The 22,991-nt window shown below is 40.5% G+C and overlaps 1 protein-coding gene across 2 annotated transcripts in view; it reads left to right on the forward strand.

Moving 5' to 3' along the window:
• Positions 1-22,991, forward strand: part of RNF150 (ring finger protein 150) — a 346,382-nt gene that overhangs the window by 218,639 nt on the left and 104,752 nt on the right. For both annotated transcript variants that reach the window (XM_020989851.2, XM_020989852.2), the window contains one exon: positions 5,104-5,354. In XM_020989851.2, the coding sequence (XP_020845510.1) occupies positions 5,104-5,354 (251 nt within the window). The remainder of the gene's footprint in view (positions 1-5,103; positions 5,355-22,991) is intronic.

Genomic DNA, 22,991 nt, shown 5'->3' on the forward strand with positions numbered 1-22,991 from the left:
GAAGGAGTGAAATCGCTAAGTAGTTGCTAAGATCCCTACCTGCCCTGGACTTTGAGATGCCTGAGCAGTTATTTCCTTCCTGGCCTCAAAGAATGGAAAAGGCCAAGTCAGGTGAAGCAACATTAATTGTTTGCTAGCATGTTTTCTTGTCTAGCAATGTATTCTTTTCAGTTGCCTCTAACAATAAGGATAGGGTGACCTGACAGTAGATGTCAAGAGGAGTGTAATGCAATGGAAAAAATATAAGTCTGGAATTAAAACACCTGGTTGCCAGTCCTGTGTCTGCTTGGACAATCAATCAACCCATCAGCCAGTCAACAAGGACCTATTGTATGCCAAGCTTTATGTAAATCACTTCTGTTCTCTGGGCCTGAGTTGTCTTGTTTATAAAATGAGGGCTTTGGACTAGGTGACCACAGAGGTCCCTTCCAACTATAAATCTACAAAAATGAATGTATAAAACATTTATTAAGCACTTACTGTGTACAAAGCACTGAGGGTACAAATAGAAACAATATTGTTCTTCCTCCTCATCGTTCTATATGAAAGAGGGCACGCACACAGGGACACTAACGTCAAAAGGAGAAGTTCTAGGGCACAATGAACCTTTTATCTTCAGACTGTCTTGGTTCAATTGATGGCCATTCATTTAATGAACATTTATTAGGCACCTACTACATGCAAAGCACTTTGTTAGTTATTGGAAGGTATAAAAATTGAAATAAAACAATCCATGCCCTCTGGAAAGAGGAGATACAAAGTTTAAAAAAAGCACAATCCCTGCCCTTAAGGAGCTTACAGTCTTATAAGGAAATAAGATTTCAGCACAGATACATAGAATGTCTCAAAAGCCTTAAGTGCTATTTTAAACTTTAGTAGCTTTAAAGTGCACTAAGACTTTGGGGATACATTATATCACTAAAAATGCAAAAATTCAGTATCTTTCTAACTTATCAGAAACAACAACAAAATACAAAGCAACAAAAACAATATCCTTTTAAAAAGGCAACAATCTCTTCTAGGTTTAAAAAAGTTTAAAAAAAAGGAATTCTCTGCTATTATAATTAGTCGTTTCCTACTGTTACAATTTGTGTGTGTGTGTTTATTTAATCCCTGTATCATTTCTCCTTGGTGATATAATGTCACATGATGAGTGAAATAGAAAAGGTCCAAAAGTGCTCTGAATTCCCAAGTGGGGAGAACATACAGAACAAGAAATATGCACATAGCTAATAAGAATTCATATTCACTCACCACTTTAAAGGCTTACAAAGTAGCTTTCTCACAACCTTGATAAGAGGATGGTATTAGTATTCCCATTTTACAGGTGAGGAAAATAGAGGTCTGAGACATGAAATGATTTTCCTATATTTAGATATGAGAAGAAAATGGCAAACCACTGCAGTATCTTTGCCAAGAAAACCCCAAATGGGGTCATGAAGAGTTGGACATGACTGAGAATAACAAAAGTATTTAGATAGTTAACAAGAGACTGGGGGAGATTTGAATTCAGGTTTCCTGATTTGCGGTCCCATGGGCTAGCCACAGACACCAGACTGGTTCTGTAATATATCACTGCCCCCATGTTGCAGCCTCTCTGATATTCTATCACTATTGAAATATTTACCCCTGACCTGTCATAACCCCTTTGAGTGAACACACTAATTCTGATGCAACTCCCGGTGAGAGTAAATCTGCAGAGACAAAAGGGAAGAAAAAGCCAATTGTCAGGAAGGTTCAGTCCTATAAAACCTGTTTGTCTTCAATTGGGCAGATTTTTAATTTTTTTTTTTTACTTTTTGCTTTAGGCCTGTGATTTCATTGGTACATGGAATTCCCTCAACTGTTACAGAAGTACTATTTTCAGTGGTTCTCAAACCTCTTTACACTCCTAAAAATTTAGCCCCTCCCCCCCAAGAGTAGTCATTTATGGGGGTTGTATACTGTATTGGAAATTCAAACATCAATATTATAAAATAGTTTTGAATTCTCAGACCCCCTGAAAAGGTCTCAGGGACTCCCAGGAGTTTTCAGACCACACCTAGAGACCCTCTGTGCTACTATTTAGTAACTTAGAGCCTTGGAAAGTTGTCTGGGACACTGAGATAATAAGGGACTTGCCCAGGGTGATATAGCTGTTATGATTCAGAGGCAAGTCTTCAACAGAGATTTTAATTACTTAGAAGCTGTTCTCCATCTACTACTCAAAACTGGCTCTTAGATAATAAGCAAATAATGATGACAAAAGATTTGTTGTGGTTTTGTTATTTGTGAGATTCCCTGAGGAGGAGGAGATAATGGTTGCTTAAATTTTCAGGATTATTTGCCTAATAATCATTTCACTTCACTTCACTTGAAGAAACACAGCTCAGAGAATCTTTTCATTTCCAAAAATGCTAAAAAAAATAGTTGTTTCCCTTGAATTTAGGAAAAGAAGCTAGAAAAAAGGTATATGACGATGTTATCTGTTGGCAAGTTACCCCATAGCTTTAGAAGAATCTATTTGTCATTGTTTGAGTACTTGCTGTAGGAGAAAATTGCTTTCTTGAAATGATAAACAATTTTATTTCATTGAATATTCAGAGTTTGACCAGAGTATGTACCCAGGCAAGTGGAACCCAGCAGGATAGTGCTTGCATTTCAGTTACATATCTAAAGTACTCTCTCCATAGTGTTCCATCACTGAATACTAACAGCCCACGTTATTTCAGTGCTATCAAGTTTATAAGGCACTTTTTTTTACCAGGACCCTTTTGAGGTCATTAGTATGCATTACCATTATTCCCATTTTACAGGTGATGAAACTGAGCCTCAGAGACATAAGGTGAGTTATACAGCCAGCAAATGTTGGAGCGAGGATTGGAACTCAGGTCTCTTTATGGCAAATCCAGTGCTTTTTCCATGACAGTACACTGAAGTGCCAGTGTGAAAAGGGCCACCTTCTCCTAGCTCTTTCCACGCTGTACCCTAACTGCTAAGACAGCATCCTGGCCTCATTGAAAAGAATCATTTAAACCCTACCACTTGATGCCATTGTTGGGAATTATAGCTACCTCCCTGATAGTTGTCTCTACCCACCTCTGGAACCAGCGATGGTTTTACTATATTCCAAATGAAGGCTTTGGACAAAAATGTCTCCAGTCTTATCTCTCACTCCTTCCCTATACACTTCATACTCAAGCAACACTAGATGCCTTGCTGTCCCCTAATCATATGTAATTTATATAATCATTAATTATAATCACAATTTTATAATTTGTATTAATGAAAAAATATAATACAGGATTTTTGTACATAGCACTTGCTTTAAGATTTGCAAAACATTTTGCAAAAGCATTTCATTTGAGCCTGAGAGGAAGCTACTATTACTCCTTTTTCATAGGTGTGAAAATAGATTCATAGAAAGTAAGTGATTTGTCCCTGGTTGTACAGCTGTTGAGTACCAAAAGGAAATTAGTTTTCCTAACTTCAGATCTAGTACTCTATCCTCTTTGCAGCCCAGTTATCCATATCTTGCACCTTCCCCCTTTATGCTGTTGTTCAGACTTCTCTCAGAACCTGGATCCCTTTCTTCCCTTCTTACCTTCCTCCCCCAAGATCTGCATATAAAATTCCTATCCATACCATACTAACACAAATATAATTTCAACCTTACTCAAATATAATTTCAGCTCCGAAACCTTCCCTGGTCCTCACCCCTTACCCCCAACCAGTATGGTAAAGTGGAAAGCACTCAAGACTTCAATTCATGGGAGGTTTGGTTTAATTTCAGGCTTCAATACTATTTAATTCTATGACCAGAGGCAAATTGCCTCCCCTCTCTGAACCTCAGTTTCCTCTTCTGTATTGTTGTGAGACATTTCAGTTGTGTCCAACTCTTCGTGACCTCATTTGGGGTTTTCTTGGCAGAGATACTAGAGTGGTTTGCCATTTTCTTCTTCAGCTCATTTTATAGATAAGGCAAAAAGAGTTAAGTGACTTGCCTAGGGTCACACAGCTAGGAAGTGTCTGCAGCTAGATTAGAACTCATGAAGATGAGTTTTTCTGATTCCAAGCCCAGCGCTATATCTATTGCACTTCATAGCTGCCCTTTCCTATTCTGTATAATGGGAGTAATAATAATTTGTAGAGATCAGATGAACTCATGCGTTAAAGAGCTTTGTAAATCTTAAAACACTGTGTAAATGTCTGCTTTTATTAAGTTGTTTACTTCTCTTATCCTATCCCTTCCTGTTCTCTACTATTTTGTAAAGTCCCCAAAGTCAGGGACTGTCTCTCTGTAGTCCATTCCATAAGCATTTGTAAAGTACCTATTAATGTGCAAGGCACTGTCCTAGGTATTCAGGGGCAGGCAAGGGTGTATAATAGGTGGCACACTGAGTTTTGGAATCACTGGGACTGGTACCAAATCAGCTCTGCCACTGTCTACTTTTGTGACCTTGAAATTAACCGTGGGGGCAGCTAAGTGGCACAGTGGATAGAGCACCGGCCCTGAAGTCAGGAGGACCTGAGTTCAAATCTGGCCTCAGACCAAACACTTGACACTTACCAGCTGTGTGACCCTAGGCAAGTCACTTAACCCCAATTGCCTAAAAAAGAAAAAAAAAGAAATTAACCATGCCTTTGGAGCAAGGATAGGATTTAGGACAGGATTCATGGTTAATTCAGTTATCCAACCACCCCTCTTAGCCTCATTCTTATCTGTAAAATGAAGGGGCTGGCTTAGATGACTTACAAGGTCCCTTCAAGCTCTACATTTGTAATTCTTGGATACAAAGACAAAATGAAAAGCTATTCCTTCTCATCTTTTTATTCCCCTTAGAGCCTAACATAGTGCCTTATACTCAGTAAGTGCTTGATCAATATTTATCATCCAGAATCAAATTGAGCTACATAACCTGCCTTGTGTACTATAAAGCAATGTAGCTGAGCAACGAAAGAACTCTTTTTTTTTCCTATTATTCCTCCTTCTCAGCATTCATAGACCTGTCCAAAGATGTCGGGTAGTTTGGTGAGCATTGCTTGGTTCTAGCTCTCTTACTATGCTTTCTTTCTCTCTCCTACCCCACCCCCTTCCCTTGTACCCCACCATCCTCACAACAGGTGTGCAAGACATCGTTGCAATAATGATTCCAGAGTCAAAAGGAAAGGAGATAGTGACACTTCTGGATAAAAACATTACTGTGATGATGTACATCACCATTGGGACACGCAACTTGCAGAAATACGTCAGTCGCACGTCGGTTGTGTTTGTGTCCATCTCCTTCATTGTGTTGATGATCATATCACTCGCGTGGCTGGTCTTTTATTATATTCAGAGGTTCCGATATGCAAATGCCAGGGACAGGAACCAGGTGAGTATTACACATTTTGATTTTTTTCTCTTCCTTGCTTAATATGGGCAGACCTGTCCTATATCATTATTAGAAAAAAAAATAGACTCCATGGGCCAAGCTTCCCTTTGTTATTCTTTAGAATTATTCCTTCGAGGAGGGTGTCATGATAAAGGCAAAAGAGATAACTCAGTGCTATAACTGCTACCATCTACTGGGAAAGCCCCAGACTTGCCTCCCTGTGAACAGAAGGGGAAGGGAATGAGGTATAAACTTGAAGAATGGGATTTCAAACTCACCTGAATACTGGGATTTGTATAAGCAAGTTGAATCTTGTGAAAATTGACACGAGACCAAAATATTCAGTCCTTCCAAGTTTCTTAAGATTGTTTTAATGAGGCATGAGGCATGACAGAGGGAAAGCTGTGGCACATCTCCATCCACTCAGTAAAGCAATGCTCACATAGAAATGATCTGTTCCCATTTCAGAGTGGCATTGTCTCTAGACACATACCCACCCAGAACTAAAGCAGTTATCCACACATTTGGGTCAAGGGTGGGATTTAGGGTCTGAATTAGGGTTTTGGTGGAATTCATTTATCCACTTCACTCTGCATAGGTAAACACATTTTGGATGCCATTGTTAATTGGTATAGGTATGCTTTGTGACTTACCAAAAATAAATAAATAAATAATTAAGAGAGCAGAAGCCACTAAGTTCAGAGTAACTTAAAGATGTTCCTTTGGTCGCATTTTATTAACTTTCTTCTAGATTAAAGTATATTTCCTCCCCAGAGCTGCTCAATGAAGACAAACTGACACAATCTTATGATCCACATAGACAATTTGCCATTCAGTCCTTGGACAGAGTGGGAGTCAATAAGCATAAATTCCATCCGACAACTGCAGTTTCTCTTTGATGTTAAAAAAGACCATACTCCATTCAACCAAAACAAAAAAAAGGCCTGGCTAGTTTTAGTAAGATTAGCTCACACTGAACCAATTGCCTCAACATTTAGTGGACAGCTCCTAAAAGAGTTTACATCTCTGGACAACATAAATACACAATTTGAAATTGAGTATCTGAGCAGGCTGTTTTATTTTAGTCCAAAGTATCCAGGTAGGATTTTATTTTTGGAGAGGAAGAAGCTTGAATTAGCTAAAGACTTGGTTCCTTTCTCAACGCACTGTATAGATAACCATTGGCTGAAAGTTACTAGCTTCTTAGATGAATATGACTCTCTTCATGCCAGGTTACTTTTCTAGGATATCTTTGATAAACCACTTAAATGCAGCTGTCAGTAAAGTGGAATTTGTCACATGTTCTCCATATCAGGAGCCTTATCATACAGCAGAAAGAATAACTTTCTCAGTGAAGTAGAGAGAAAACAAATCTATATGTCATTTCCCCAAGTGCAATTTTTTTTCCAAGGTGAAATGTTACAGTTAAGATAGTTGAAATAGGTCTTTTATGTATGCTGAAATTTGGTTGGCCTAATGTATGTTAAGAAGTAGCTAAAGGGGAGCAGCTAGGTGGCGCAGCGAATAGAGCACTGGCCTTGGATTCAGGGGGACCTGAGTTCAAATCCGACCTCAGACACATAACACTTACTAACTGTGTGACCCTGGACAAGTCATTTGACCCCATTACCTAGCAAAAAATAAAAAAATAAAAAAAGAAGTAGCTAAAGAATAAACCACTTTAAGCACATATTGATGCTTTTTAATGTATCTACATTATCAACTCTGAATTTTAGTGCATGGTACCTGGTTCTTCTCTTACCTGTATGACCCCTGACCCCTCACTCTCACTCTCCTTTTCTGGATTTTCATCCAGGTCATGCTTCCTGACAATGGGTTAGTAACAATAGGTGTTCCCCAGTGATCTGTCATGAGCTCTCTTCTCTCCTTTCTCTACACTCTCATTAGATGATCTCATCTGCTCCCATGCATTCAGTTACAGTCTCTATGCAGATGATTCTCAGATTTTTCTAGCCTGACCTAACCTCTCTCCTGCCTTCCATACTCACATCACTTATTGTACACCTAAAACTCAACATGAACAAAACAGGACTAATTATCTTTATCTCATAACTCTCTCTTCTTCCCAACTTCCTAATTACCATGAAGGGTACCACTGTCCTCCCACTGACCCAGACTCCTAACCTTAATGCCTCTCTTATATACATCCCACATTTTAAGTTGTTTTCTAGTATTGTCACTTCCACTTTCATCACCTCTTCCTATATGTCAACTTCTCTCTACTCACACAAACACCACTCTTGTGCAGGCCCTCATCACCTCATACCTAGACTATTGTATCAGCTCCCTAATTGATCTCCCTGCTTCTGGTCTCTCATCCCTCTAATCCCCAGTCCATCTTCCACTCAGATGGGAGAAGGATAAGGATGTGACTGACACTCACATCTCTCTCTCTCTCTCTCTCTCTCTCTCTCTCTCTCTCTCTCTCTCTCTCTCTCTCTCTCTCTCTCTCTCTCTCTCTCTCTCTCTCTCTCTCTCTCTCTCTCTCTCTCTCTCTCTCTCTCACACACACACACACACACACACACACACACACACGCACGCACACAATAAACTCCAATGACTCCTTATTCTTCAGTATCAAATAGAAAAATCCCATTTAGCTTTTAAAGCCTTTCACAAGTTGGATCCTTCCCATCTTTCCAATCTTTTTTTTATAATTTACTCCCTTCCAAATACTTTATAATCCATCGACAGTGGCCTTCCTGCTTCTCACGCAGGACAGTCTCCCAACTTTTTACCTTCTCAATGGCTGTCCTCTACAAATGCTTCCCTATCCCTTCACTTCTACCTTGATTCAGTTCAAGCCTCAGCTAAAATCCCACCTTCTACAAGAGGCCTTTCCTGTTCCTGCTTTCCTCCCTACGTCTACTGCCTTCTCTCTGAAAATGCCTCCTATTTATTCTGTGTGTATCTCCTATGTACATAATTGCTTGCATGATGTCCCCCCCCTTTAGACTGTGAGGTCCTTGAGAGCAGGGACCATGTTCTCCTTTTCTTTGAATCCCCAGGACTCAGCACAGTGCCTTGCACATAGTAGGCACTTAATAAATGTTTGATGACTGACTAATATATCAGCTTTGTAGAAGAATTTCAGTTAAACCATGAAATTATTTCATTAAGATGTATTCTTTTATTTTGGCTGTTTTCTTCTAAAGCGTGTGTGTGTGTGTGTGTGTGTGCACATGTGTGTGTGTGTGTGTACGTGTGTGTGTGTGTCTGTGTTTTAAAATCATTTCTCTTGTAAGTGCTGAAGTGAATTATTTACACCTCATCTCCTAAAGCATAGAGTAGGTCTGTATTTGATGTACTTAATGAGTAGTTTTTTATGCTATTCTTCTTAATAGCAGCTCTCTAAAGGTTCATGTTGCATTTGGAATCTCTCCAAGAGCTACTTTCACAAGAAGTCATTGTTATCAGTGGGCATTTTGCATTGTGTTTTTATCAGTCTTTCCAGAGAGGCCCTTAACCATCACGTTCTGTGTCTGTCAGGGATTTCATTCCCTGCAATCACAGACTCAGGAGAAGCCTCAGAGGCCACTAGGTCAAAATCAGAACTGAACAATATTCCCTTCTACAACCAACAAGTTGCCAAAAGGCCTTCATTTTCAGACCTCCAGTGAAAGGGAGCCCATTCACAACCTTCTTAGACAACCCCAAATGGAATCACTTTGGAAGAATCTAGCTGACATGGTGTGTTTGGCAGTTTGTCTTTTCCCTTATAATAAACCTAAATTTGCCTCTTTGCCACTTCCACCCATTTCTTCTGGTTGTGACCTCTATGGACAAAGAGTACAATTATAATCCTTCTTTCACTTGATGGCTCCTAAAATACTTGAAGATAACTCTCATGCTCCCCTTAAATCTTTTGTTGTTCAACCTTTGTTTTTTCCAACTGATCCTCATATGGCAGGAGCTCAAGACACCCGCCTGGGTTGCTGATGTGCTCCCTAAAATGTGGTGCCCAAAACTGAACACAGTACTTCAGTTTGGTCTGACTAGGACAGAGGACAGTGGGACTATCACCTCATTACTCCTGGAAGCCACACCTCTCCATGCAGATTAGCTTTCTTCACTCCCATATTACTCTACTGACTCCTCCTATTGAGCTTTCTCTCACATCAGACCCCCAGATTTTTCAGTGAACCCGTCTTGTACTAGAGAAGCTGATTTTTAAACCATATTAAATTACATCTTTCTAGATTTCATCCCAATACTCTAACCCTAGGAGTCAGCATTTTTAGAAGCCATTCTTAGCTTACAGGCCATAAAAAAACAGGTGGGCCAGAGTTTGCTGACCCCAGCTGTAACCTGGCAAGACCTTTTTAGATACTGACTGTCTTTCAGTGTGTTAGCTAGACCTACCAGCTGGATGTGATTGTCAGATCTTAGAACCAAGCCATCTTATGACTTTTTCTAAATGACTGATAAAAACGTTAAACAGCACAGGGACAAGCACAAATTGGTGGGGGTGGGGGAGACTCCCCACTGGAAAATCCTGCCAAACTGGCATTGAACCATTAACTACTTCTTTACTGGTCCTGAATGCATCTAAATGTATTTTTACCTGGCCTGCATTTCTCCATCTTTTTCATGAGAATAATGAGATCTTTTCTTAAATGTCTTTGCTAAAAACTAGGTATATTATATCTATAGCCCTCCCCTCAACTACCTGGTTAGTAACCCTTTTAAGTTGGGAAGTAAGTTTAGATTGGTGTGGTGTTCATCAACCTCTTTAATGATGCATAGGAAATTTTTCCCAAGGAGCCAAAGTCAAACTCACTTGTTTATAATTTGTAAATTCTTTGCTCTTTCATTTTTTTGAAAATTGGTATGATATTTGCCTTTCTCTACTCTGGTGCTTGGCTCTTTTCCACAATCTTTCAAATATCACTGACAATGGCACAGCAGGGTCTTTTGAAATAATTGGATCCAACAAATGGTTGAATCGATAAAGTGACCCGTGTGAATTCATTGGTAGTTATTATTCACTGCATGTCCACATAGGCACCAAGTAGTACTTGGCATTTTTAAAAAAGCATAATGATTTGAGTTCTGTCCTCTAATGGGGAGACTGGCCCTGAGAAAATAAAATATGCAAAATAAATTAATAGTTCATTACCAATACACACACACACAAAACCCTGTATAATCAGAGGCATGTTTTTAGTGGTGGTTTTCCAAAGTTACACTGAAAAAATTGGAAGCTTAATCCTTTCTTTATTATCTTATTCTTTCTCCTTCCACTCTGAAATATTTGATGACTCTAACATAATTAACCTTTTTTCCTTTCTTTTCTCTAATCCTTTGAAGTCACTTGTCATTAGTATGTATTGTTGAGGGAGGGTATAATGGTTGTTTGGACCTGTCTTGGTTCTTCAAATTAATTAGTGATCATAGGATCAGAAATATAGCACTGGAAGTGATCTTTAAGATCAAACAGTCTAACCTCATAATTTTATCATTAAGAAAAAGGAATTCCACAGCAGGTGTTACTTTCCTTTTTTTTTTTTTTAATGATTGGCTGACTTAGAGGAATCTAAGATCATAGAATGTTAGAGCTGGAAGAAGCCTTTGTGATCATCTGATCTAACCTCCTCAAGTTACAGGTTAGAAAACTGAGTCCCTCACGGGCAAAGTAAACTCCCCAAGGGTAACACAGATAGTATGTTGCAAAGCTGGTATTTGAACCCGACCCTCTGCCTTCAAAGCCAATGCTCTCCTCCTTCTAAAAGTCAAGAAGCAAATACTAAGTCCCTTCTATGTGCCAGGCTCTGGCACTACAGTTCCTTAGGGAAGCAAGAGGTAAGGAGAAGTTGCAGGTAGAAACAGCAAGAATTGCTCCCAGATATTAATTTAGAGCAGAGGGAAGCTCTCCTTTATGATGTAAGAAATGGGCCTAAGCCGGTTGGGAAAATTTTGAAATGCCTATTTTGGAAGTTCCATGGTCCTTTGGCAGAGAAATTCAGCCCCGATGCCATCATAAATTTTACTTCCTCTACTCAAGAACTGGGCATAGCTGGTAGATGAGTGATCCTGGAAAGGTGGGAGAGAATTCTAACTGGGATTTCTGAATTGCTCAAATCCTGGAACTCTTATTGATTGAGAGCTTTGATCTCAGCAGTGGAAGGAATGCCCACACCCACAAAGAAACTCCTTTTATAGGAGGAGTAAGTCTATAATTTTTACTCTTGGAGAGCACACTGAGAGACTTAATGATTTGTTCATGGTGTATGTCAGAAGCAGGCCTTGAATTCGTATCTTCCTGACTTCCTGAAAGAGGCTAGCCCTCTTTCCATCATATTACACTACTGTCTCTGAAGAGAGATGGCTTAAGCCAGCAAAAAGAGGGCTGGTCTGGAGTACGACAAGGGTTCCAGTGCCTACTCTGCTTTTACTATCTCTTAGTGGCTTTTGTGACCTTGGGCAACTCATTCTTCCTCTCTTCATCTCTGTAAAATGAGGGAGATTGAAGAAATGGTCTCTAAGGTCCCTTCCAACTCAAAAGCTCTGATCCTAGACTACCATGAACTCTTATATTAGTGATGTAAACCATATTCTGGACAAGAAGAGAAGAGAAGAAAACTTTTGCAAGGGTGGGACATAGCAAAGAAAGGTGGAAGGAGGAACCAGAGGGACAGATACTAAGGCATCCCTGGCTACCCTGCTTTTTAAATATTGATCCTTAAAGAAAAAGAGGGGGAACCCCATCCTAGGTTGAACAGTATTCCATTTTCCATGACTTTTCCAGATTTGAGACACAAAGCCTCCGTCTCCAAATCTCACCCAGAATGACCTGGGTCTCAAGCTCAGTTCTATAGCTGTCCCCTCTCATTAGCAAGTCTTATCTTCCCATACCAGCATCCTCTTCTCCAATAGAGCTGCGGGTAGGATAAGGATCCTGACGTGTCACTCATTCCTCTCCTGCTCTAAAATAGCCTCGTGGCTGACAGGCAGATATGCACAAAAGAAAGTCGGCTGTCAAAGCTGTGGCAGGTTAGCCCGTTTCCTGGCAACTGTGCAAGGCTTTGACTCACAGCCTCCTGGGACATGCCAGCACAGAGGCGGGTCAGCATCGGCACCAGGAACAGCAGTGTCCTCCAGCAGAGGCTGTGGTTGCTGGTTCCACCATGGGCAGATCAGATACGATGGTACTTTTCATTTCATAAACTGTTTCCACAGAGGGACAACAAAAAGCAGCCAAGCCAGTTGCTTTGGAGGCAGACCCAATCCAGTGATACCTACTGAGCTTCCTTTGGGTGTCCAATGGATGTTTAGCTCTTTTCTGGGAACCCCTTTTGATGCTGTTTGTATGTGTCCCTCTCTTTGGTATTTGTTTCCTGGCAGGAATGGAAAAGAAGAGGAACAGGAGTAGAGAAGAATTATTAAAAAAGATAGCAGGAAGATAGGATAAGCAGAGAACAGAATGGAGTAGAGGAACATAGATTTCATGCTGAAATGTACCTGTGAGGCTATCTTGAAACCCTCTCCCCCCGATTTTACAGATAGGGAAACTGAACTCAGAGTTATTTAGACAACTTGACCTAGGTCATACAACTAACAGCTGTCAGCACTTAGATTTGAACCTGCAAGTCTTGCTCATTCCAAATATAGCACAGTAGCTGCTTTGCCACACTATCGTGAAGAGAAACAGAGAGGCAATGAGAAATGTCAGTGTGCAAAATGGAGCCAGTAGCAAGAGGTATTTCCATGATACCCTCCTAGGAAGGAGCAAAGAACTCCCTTGGCATCTCTCCCAAAGATAGTGAAAATTCTTTGGAGTGCAGTGAGAACAGTGCAACAATAACAATATTAACTAAAGTGGATATTTAATAACTGTGGTTAATTTTGTCTGTACAACTAAATAATCCAGGCTCTGTGTGTATGCATGTGTGCACACATAAACTTTAATCAACTTTGGGGCCTTAAAGTTCTAATTTGTCTGGCTGCATCCATGAAATTACCTATCAGATGTCTGCTTCACATTGTATAGTGTACAGAAGCAGCTACCAATGAAGTCTCCCTAAAGTCACCAAACACATTGTATTTGTTTTGACTATCACAGAATTTCATCATTGGGAGGGATCTTGGAAATCATGTAGGGGCAACTAGGTGGTACAGTACTGGCCCTGGATTCAGGAAGACCTGAGTTCAAATCTGGCCTCAGACACTTGACACTTACTAGCTGTGTGACCCTGGGCAAGTCACTTCACCCCAATTGCCAAGAAAGAAAGAAAGAAAGAAAGAAAGAAAGAAAGAAAGAAAGAAAGAAAGAAAGAAAGAAAGAAAGAAAGAAAGAAAGAAAGAAAGAAAGAAAGAAAGAAAGAAAAGAAAGAGAGAAAGAGGGAGAGGGAGAGAGGGAGGGAGGGAGGGAGAGGAGGGAGAGAGAGAGAGAGAGAGAGAGAGAGAGAGAGAGAGAGAGAGAGAGAGAGGAAATCATTTAGTCCAATCCAGTCCTGAAAAAGAATCCCCACTAGAAGGCAGTCAATCAACAAACATTTGGTAACCACCTACTATGTGCCAGGTAATGTGCCAAGGCCTCAGGATTCAAAGAAAAGTGGTTACCATAGGAAGTTTACATTTTAATGGAGAAGACAAACTTATATAGGTGTATATATGAAATATGCACAAACAAACAACAACAATAACAAAACAACCTTAGAGGGGAAGGCAGTAGTACCAGGGAGTACCCAGAAAGGCCTCCATAGTGGGTGGCATTTGGCCTGAGTCTTGAAAGAAACCAGAGATTCTGGAAGGCAAGAGATGATTCATTTCCAGAAGGCATTCCAACCTGGGAGAGATGGCAGGCCCAACAAGAGGGGAAGCCTATTTCACTTTTAGATAGCTCTTATTGTTAGGAAGCCTTTTTCCTACCTCAAAGCTAAGTCTGCCTCTTTGCCCCTTCCACCTCTTGCCCTTGAGGGATAAATATAACAATTCTGATTCATCTTCCATTTGCCACCTAAGTCTTCTCTTCCCCAGGCTAATTACCCCCAGTTGCTTCCACCTGTCCACATAAGGCATGACCCCAAGTCCATTCTCCATCCTAGTTGACCCCGTCTGCATTCTCTTCAGTTCGACAATGGCCTTTGTAAAATGTGATACCCAGAAGTGGTCACACTTGTGGTCTGACCAATGGCACTATCGCTCCTCATTCTTATAACTCATGTTTTCTTAATGCAGCCTAAGACTTTCTTAGCTGCCCTGTTCCACTATCGACTCATTGAGTTGTCAGTCTACTAAAACCCTTAGAACTTTTCAGATCAACTGCTGCTATCTAACCATGCTTCCCCCATCTTTGATTTGTGAAGTTGATTTTTTGGAACCCAAGTGTAATGCTTTACATAAAAAGACAGCTCTGAATATTATCTCCTGCATGGAAAGTGGAAGGCCACTAAGTTATTGAGCCATATTGGATAGAGAGCAGGGCCTAGAGTCAGGAAGACGTGATTTCAAATCCAAACACTTAGTAGTTGTGCAACCCTGGACAATTCACTTAACCTGGCTTGCCTTGGTCTCTCATCTCAAAAATGAGCTGGAGAAGGGAATGACAAACCACTCCTGTATCTCTGCCAAGAAAACCCCAGATTTAGTCATGAAGAGTTGAACGTGACTCAAAGAAAAGGTGAATTTGGTTTGCAAGGTACTGTGTTAGATGCCCAGGATACAAAGATTAAAATGTAATGATGACTATCCTCAAAGAGCTTATGTTCTAACCAATCATTCAATGAGTATTTATTAAGCACCTACTATGTGCAGGGCACTATACTAGGCACTGAGGATACAAGTGCAAAGAATGAAACAATCTCTACTTTCAATAAGTGATCATTCTAATGGAGGGAAACAGCATGTACAAACATAAGTATATAACATGTTTACAAAATAAATTCATGTTAGTCTGCAGGGAGGCACTGAGATAAACAGGGCAGGCTTCATGCATGGAGTGAGTTTTGAAAGAAGCTAGGGATGGAAGGGCAGAGTGCATCCAGGTATGGTGCCCAGTGTCTGCAATGGCATGTAGACAGAATGTGGAATGTGGTATGTAAGTGGAAACTATGTTATAAGGTTGGAAAGGTAGGAGAGGGCCAGGTTGTGAAGGGTTTGAAATGCCAAAGAGAGGAGTTTCTGTTTGTTTCTAAAGATAATAAGAGGCCATTGGAGTTTATTAAGTAGGGGAGTGATGAGGTAGGGTTAGTACATTAGGGAAATCATCTTGGCAGCTGTATGGAGGATGGATTGAAGAGGAGAGAGGCTTGAGACAGGGACAGCAATTAGGCTCTTTTTTTTTACAGTAGTTCAGGTGAGAGGTGCTGAGGGCCTGAACTAAGGAAATGTCCCTGTGAGTAGAGTGGAGGAAGCAGTTGCAAGAGATGTTGGCGACTTAGAATTACCCAAACTTAACAACTGATTAGGTATATACTATGAGAGGGAGAGTAGAGTTGGAAATTACTCATTTGAAAACCTGGGTGACTGAAAAGATAATGGTGCCCTTGACAGAAACAAGAAAATACAGAACAGGGATGGGTTTGGGAGGAAAGATAATGAATTCTGTTTTAGACGTATTGAGTTTGAGGTGCCTATAGGCCATCCAGTTAGAAATGTCAATTAGGCAGCTGGTGATAGCTATTCGAGTTCCAAAGAGCTATCAGGGTTGACTATATAGAGAATTAGCAGCTAGGTGGCACAGTGTATAGGGCACAGGGCTGGGAACCAGGAATACTCACCTTCAGGAGTTCAAATCTGGCCTCAGACACTTACTAGCTGTGTGATCATCCACAAGTCACTTAACCCTGTTTGCCTCAGTTTCCTCATTTCTAAAATGAGCTGGAGAAGGACATACATGGCAAAGCATTCCAGTATCTTTACCAAGAGAACCTCAAATGGGGTCATAAAGAGTTTGAAAGGACTGAAACAACCTAACAACATACAGGAAATTGCATTCATAGATAAATGGAATGAAACTGAAGCTATGGGAGTGGATGAGGTGAGAGAGAGAGAGAGAGAGAGAGAGAGAGAGAGAGAGAGAGAGAGAGAGAGAGAGAGAGAGAGAGAGAGAGAGAGAGAGGAAGAAGAAGGAGAAGGAGAAGGAGAAGAAGGAGACGGAGACAGAAACAGAGATGAAGACGAAGACAAAGATGAAGATGAAGACGAAGAAGAAAATAATAATGAGGACCAAAGACAGAACCTTAGAGCACACCCACAGTTAGACTGCATGACATGGATGATGATATAGGAAATGGGACTAAGGAGAAGTGGTGTGATGCACAGGAGGAGAGTCAGGAGACAGCAGTTTCATGAAATCCTAGAGAGGAAAAAATATCTAGTAAAAGATGGTAGTAATAACAATGGTAGCAAGTAGTAGTAGAAATAGCAGAGATACAAGGAAGGGAAATCTTGCACTGGATTTTCCTTCAGTTTCTTAGATGCCAGGTAGTTGTGTCACTTCAACATCTTGGGTGGAATTTGGGTCTCCTTTGGGTTAGTTTGCTTAGGGGCATTTATTAAAATCTTTGGTTGTCCTCAAAGCTGCTATAATTTCTTTTTCAAAAGCCCATTTCTTATCATTGGGGGTAGCAACCAAATTAACTCACTAAAGTTTCTTCTTTTTGTGTTTCCTTGGTTTCCACTGAGTGACAGGCTAGTTTCTTTCCTAGCCCTGCTAACCTTCAGGGGATGGAGAAAATAAAGACTCTCTCTCTGAATTGGGTGAGGATTCCTGCAGAAGTACTAAGAGCACACCCCCTCCCCATTGCTTTCACAGTCCTCAAAATGACTCCTAAAATCTCCCTTTAACATCACTTTCTGTGTATATCTGAGCAGTACTTCTTAGAGGTACACAGCAAAGTGTCTGTCCAATCTGGCACATTTGCTTAGACATCTGGCTCCATTTCATGGATTCCTTTTCCCCAGCTGGGCACAAGCCACACTTTATGCTGAGAATCTGGAAGGGGTGCGGTAAATGTTTTACACACACACACACACACACACACACACACACACACACACACACACACATGTGCACACACACACGAATACACACATACATACATACATACATACATACACACTGTGATTCAAACTTAGAGATGAGGGAGATGGACTGCAAAATCACCAACCTAAACCATTTCAGTAAAAGGTTTGAATTTCTTCTCATTCTGTGTCTCCCTTGAGTCATTTTTTCCTGGGGATGTGAAGCCCCAGCAGTGCTGCTTTGGCTGTGGTTCAAAGTGTGGCAGTGATCTTTCTTCCAGCTGTCAGTGTTTCTGTGTATACTTTTTTTTAGCTCATTTATAAGGAAACAGAAAGTTATACACCCTGTTGAAATTTGGAGGAAAAAAATGAGCATGGAATATTAATACTTGTCTCAAGGCATGTATTTTTATTTTCTCACTCTGAAAGGAATTGTAATGACCCAGCACTCCTACAGAGGCGTGGGAAACATTATTGAATTGTATTGTCAAATAGCAGAGGGGCAATTTTTCTATATTCATCAGACAGATGCTGAAACATCTGCACTGCCCCTAGCTGCAGACATTATTTATTTCCCTTCCCCAGACTTGAGCTACAGCCAGTATTTCAGCCTTCATTTGGTCAAAAGAGTATGTATGTGTGCACACACATGTGTGCATGTGTGTGTGTGTCTGTGTGTGTGTGTGTGTCCACGGATTAGATAAAGATAACTGAAACCAAAATAAAGCTTTGATTACAGGAAATATATTTCATGCAGTTTTGGGGGGATAGACAAGTAAAAAGTATCTTTCATGCCTAGAGTCCCTTGACTTCTCTCTGTGTGCTGCCCCCTCCCATAACAAAAATCTTCATAGAATAGAGAGGAATCTTCATGATTTTTGTCAGATATTTTTTCCCCATCATAAGAGGAGACAGCATATAGTGGAAAACCCTGGTTTGGTATCTGTTTCCTCCCACCTTTGAAACCTTGTCCCACTCTGATCCCTTCTCTGGGCTTCAGTTTTCATGTGTTCAAAATTAGTGTATTTTTTTTTCCTTTTATTGAATCAACCCTGGAATTTCATCAGCATTGGAAGCTACCTCTACCAATGTAGATGGGTCCATGCTCTACAACTTATAGTCTTAAAAAATTTCCTGAGGGACAGAGAAGTTAAGTGACTTATTTGGGGTTATGAACCCAGATGTGGGACTTGAACTGAGGTCTTCCTACCCCTCTTCTCTGCTGTAGCTGTCAATAAGAAGACTGCTAAGGTCCCTTGCAGCTCTAAGTGGCATGAGCCTATGATTTCTATTTTGCTACTCCTTAGAGAAGTGTCTCTTCCTCCAAGCTTAAGAGCTCATCAGACCTTTTCCAGAGGGCATATATAAGGGCTTTTCCATTCCCTGAGGATTGATAGTTCCTTCTGTTAGTGGGGGAAGCTAATACTCAGAGTTGCTCTGCCTTTGTTGTGACTGAATCTCTGTGTTGGCACTGAGTAAGCTCACCACATAGGAGGGCATTTACCTGTGCCTGCTGAAGGCATCCCAGTGTCCTTAATGGGATTTGTCTTCTTAAATCCCTCAGCATTAACCCTGCTGCTCATCATGAGGCCTAATACCTTCATTCCAGCCTGCTTTTGGGTTGTTTCCTGAATGCAAGTGCCATTCTTACTTATTGGTGAAATGCATGACACCTTGAGAGTCTTAGAAAAGCTATTTAGGGGAAAAATAGAAAAATGAAATGGAATTTTCCCCCAAGATCCAGAGTGTTTTTGTTCAGACATGTCTAAATTGTAGATGCAGTGTGAGATAGGGGATAGAGTCTAGGCTTCAGTACTTGACCTTCTCTTGAGGTCAGGAAGATTATAGACAAGTACAGCCAAAGGTGGAAGAAATCAGAGAAACTCTTTAGTCTAATTCACTTATTTTACAGTTTAAAGATGGAGAAATAGAGACCCAGATTTGCCACATAGACTATACACATCAATGTGGGATCTCAGCTCAGATCCTTCAATTCCAGTACACTAGAGTGTCTCCTTCTGGGTTCAAATACTGCCTCTGACACTTAATAACTGTGTGACCCTGGCCAGGTCACTTAACTTCTGAGCAGCTCGGGCATCCCCTGAGTATTTCAACACTTAAGTTCTTCTCTGATTCCTCTCAGTCACCTGGAACTAAAGTCTATTCCAGTAGAACTCCAAGTCTGGCAGGACCTACACAGTTGGAAAGGCTTCAAATAAGAAACCAGGGTCACCTGAGAACCAGCTTAGCTCAGTCCAGGGAGGCTTAATACCAGAGGATTGGTCACTAGGTAATGATTTTTTTAAACCCAGCAATTCATAAAGCTATACACACACATACACATACAACACACACACACACACACACACACTAAATAACTATCTTTTTTTTTAAAGGTTACACAATGCTTTCCATATGTTACCTCATTCTTACTATCCCCATTTTACAGTTGAGGCTACTGAGGCTAAGTGCCCAGAGCCACACAACTAGTAAGTCTCTGAAGCCAAATTCAGTATCGGATCTTCCTAAAAGCTTGCCAAACTTCATTTTCTAGAGGGCATAAATAAGCCTAATACTCTATCTACTGCACCACCTACCTGCCATATTTAAAGCATAGAAAGACTTCAATTTCTATCATTCATCAATTTAAAAAAAATCAAAATGTATTTACTAGGGTAGTGGTAGTGCCCACATTGATGAAATCACCGCTCTCTTGAAACAATAACGCAAGTAAACTTTTAAAATCTCCTTTCCTGTATCCTTAAAGCAAAGACCTCATCAGTCTGCCTTTGAAAACATTCTGGGGACACATAACTTAAAATTTTTATTTAACCTGAATTATTTTTGTTCAGTCTATGAGACTGTGCTACTGTAGAAAGTGACATGGTACTAGACTGAGCAAAACAAATGACTTTCCCACAAAGATGGCCATTCAGCTCTATTTGTAAATATATATTGAGCTGTTGACCTGAACTCCTTAAGGGCAGCTAGGTGGTCTTTATCTTCCTACTTATTCTAGGTTCCAATTCCCTATTAGCCATTTTTGTTACATTTTTTTTTCTGATCCAAAAGTCATTCTCCTTGTTGGAGAAAATAGAAATGCAATAAGAAGCGATTCTTCCATCTTTTCCTCATCTTCCAAGTGGGACCTCTCCATTTTTTGACCCTATTATTTCCATCAATATAACAACAATAGTAACTAGCATTGATATAATGCTTTTAGGTTTGCAAAGCATTATACGAGAGACAGGTAAGTAATGCAGTGGATGGAGAACTGAGTTGGGACTCACCTTCATGAGTTCAAATCTGGCCTCAGATACTTACTAGCTGTGTGACCCTAAGCAAGTCACTTCACCCTATTTGCCTCAGTTCCTCATCTCTAAAATGGGCTGGAGAAGGAAATAGCAAACCACTCTAGTATCTTTGCCAAGAAAACCCCAAATGGGGTCATGAAGAGTCAGACATGACTAAATAACAAGAGCATTATACACACAGTAACTCGTTTGTTCCTCACAACAGCAAAACCCTTTTGGTTATCCTTAGTAATCATAGCCAGCCTTAGGTGGTCCTTAAGTTTTAACATCCCTGACACTACTCCAGTATTATAGCATACTTTTATATTCTTCTTCCATTAGCTGTCTATCTTCTCCATTTGTCATGTTAAATTCTCAGTTGGTCAATGAATCCCTCTGCAAACACATTCATCAAAACTTTTTCTCTGCATCTCCTAAGAGCTAAAATGTTTTTAAAAAAGAAAGTCACGAGCAGACCCTCTTCTCGGGCAGGTTGCACATAGTTTTATTTGGGGGGTTAATATTTCAATTCAACAAATATTTATTAATTAATTGTCTGTAATGTGTGTATCCATGTGAGAGATAGCATGGCATGCTAGATTTGACTAGAGTTGGCTTTGGATAATAATAACATTGTTTGTAAGGTTTGCAAAATACTTTACGTAAGTCACATCTTTGATCATCACAATAACTGTTAAATAGGGGCTATTATTATCTCCATTTTACAGATGAGGAAACTGAGGCTGAGAGATATAGAGTAACTTGTCCAAAGTCATAAAACTAGTAAGTGTCTGAGGGAGAATTGGAACTAGGGTTGTCCTAATTCCATCTAACACTCTTCTGTCCACTATACTACTTAGCTGCCACCCAGAGCTAGGAAGATACCAGTTCTAATCCTACTTCTGACTTATATACTATGCCTAGGCAAGAGGCAAAGGAAACTCTACCATGGCTGGTGAATGCAAACTGTGCAACCAGTAGCCTTAGAGAGTGGGCTTTAGCACTGACAGTGAACTCCCTCAACAGGGAATTCCTTCTATCACTGAAATGATGGCTCTAGTCCCAACCCCTATCCCTGTTATTGTTAGGTACTACCAGGGAAATGAAGATGAGTAAGTTGTATTACTGAGCCAGAAGAATTTTATAACATATACCTTGGGGCTGAGGAAGGTACGACAAATATGCAAATGTGGTTTTTGTTTTGTTTTGTATTGTCTAGATCTGTGATTGCACTGTGGAAACATTCTCCCCCAAAGCAGACGGACAGCTTGCTCATGACTTACCATCCTAGAGACTTATCCAATGTCACTGACGTGGAGACACATATCCAGAGGGGCATAGCAGGACTTAAACCCAGTTTTTCATTATTCCAAAACAAGCCCCTTATCTCCTATGCCATGTTGCCTCTCACTGGAGTAAGCGTGTATCAGAAAAATACTAACGGTATCAAGAGAGGATTAAGTGGGTCAGGTGGGAGAGATCACATCCAGGTGGCAGCATCCACGTCTGGCTCCTTAGGGGAAGAGTTGAGCTGCTCTTCGAAATATGGGGAGAGTTTCAACTATCAGAGATGCCCAGAATTGGCATTCCAGACACATAGTCACAAGAGGCAGAGAAATGAAGGGCTTTTTCACAGAACAGCGAGTAGTTCGTTTTGAGTAAAGTACCAAATATATCGAGGGGATCGTTGGGAGATAAAGCCAAGCAGACTAGTGAGGTCCATATTGTAGAGTACTTGAATGATAGGCCAAGGAGTGGGAACTTTATTCTTATAGGAAATGTGGATCCATTGAAGTGTTGTTTTTTGTTTGCTTGTTTTAGCAGGGAAATTACATGATCCAATGAATTTTCCATGACCATTCTTGAAAGATTGAAAGAGAAAAGAGATTAGAGGTAGGAAGACTGGACAGGCCATGATAGTAATCTAAGTAAAAGGTAATGGGGTTGCAGTTAGGTGGAGCAGTAGATAGAGCTCTGGCCTTGCACTCAGGAGGACCTGAGTTCAAATCCAGCCTCAGCCACTTGACAGTTACTAGCTGTGTGACCCTGGGCAAGTCACTTAACTCCAATGACCTCACCAAAAAGAAAAAAGAAAAAAAAAAGACAATAGGGACCTGAGTTATAATAGAGGCAATGGAAACAGAAAGGTACAGATGAATGTGAGACATTGCAGAGGTAGAATCAGGAGGACTTGGCTACTGTTTGGAAGTCAAGGACAAGAGAGAATAACAAATCAAAGATGACCTCCAAATTTTGAGCATGGATGACTTGGAGAATAGTGGCCTCTTTAATGGAAATAATGAAGCCAAGAGGAAGGGCTAATTACAAGGTAGGAGGGAGAAGGGTTGGAAAT

Source organism: Phascolarctos cinereus, unplaced genomic scaffold, assembly GCF_003287225.1.
Source record: "Phascolarctos cinereus isolate Bilbo 61053 unplaced genomic scaffold, phaCin_HiC Scaffold_9;HRSCAF=440, whole genome shotgun sequence".
NCBI classification, from domain to species: domain Eukaryota; kingdom Metazoa; phylum Chordata; class Mammalia; order Diprotodontia; family Phascolarctidae; genus Phascolarctos; species Phascolarctos cinereus.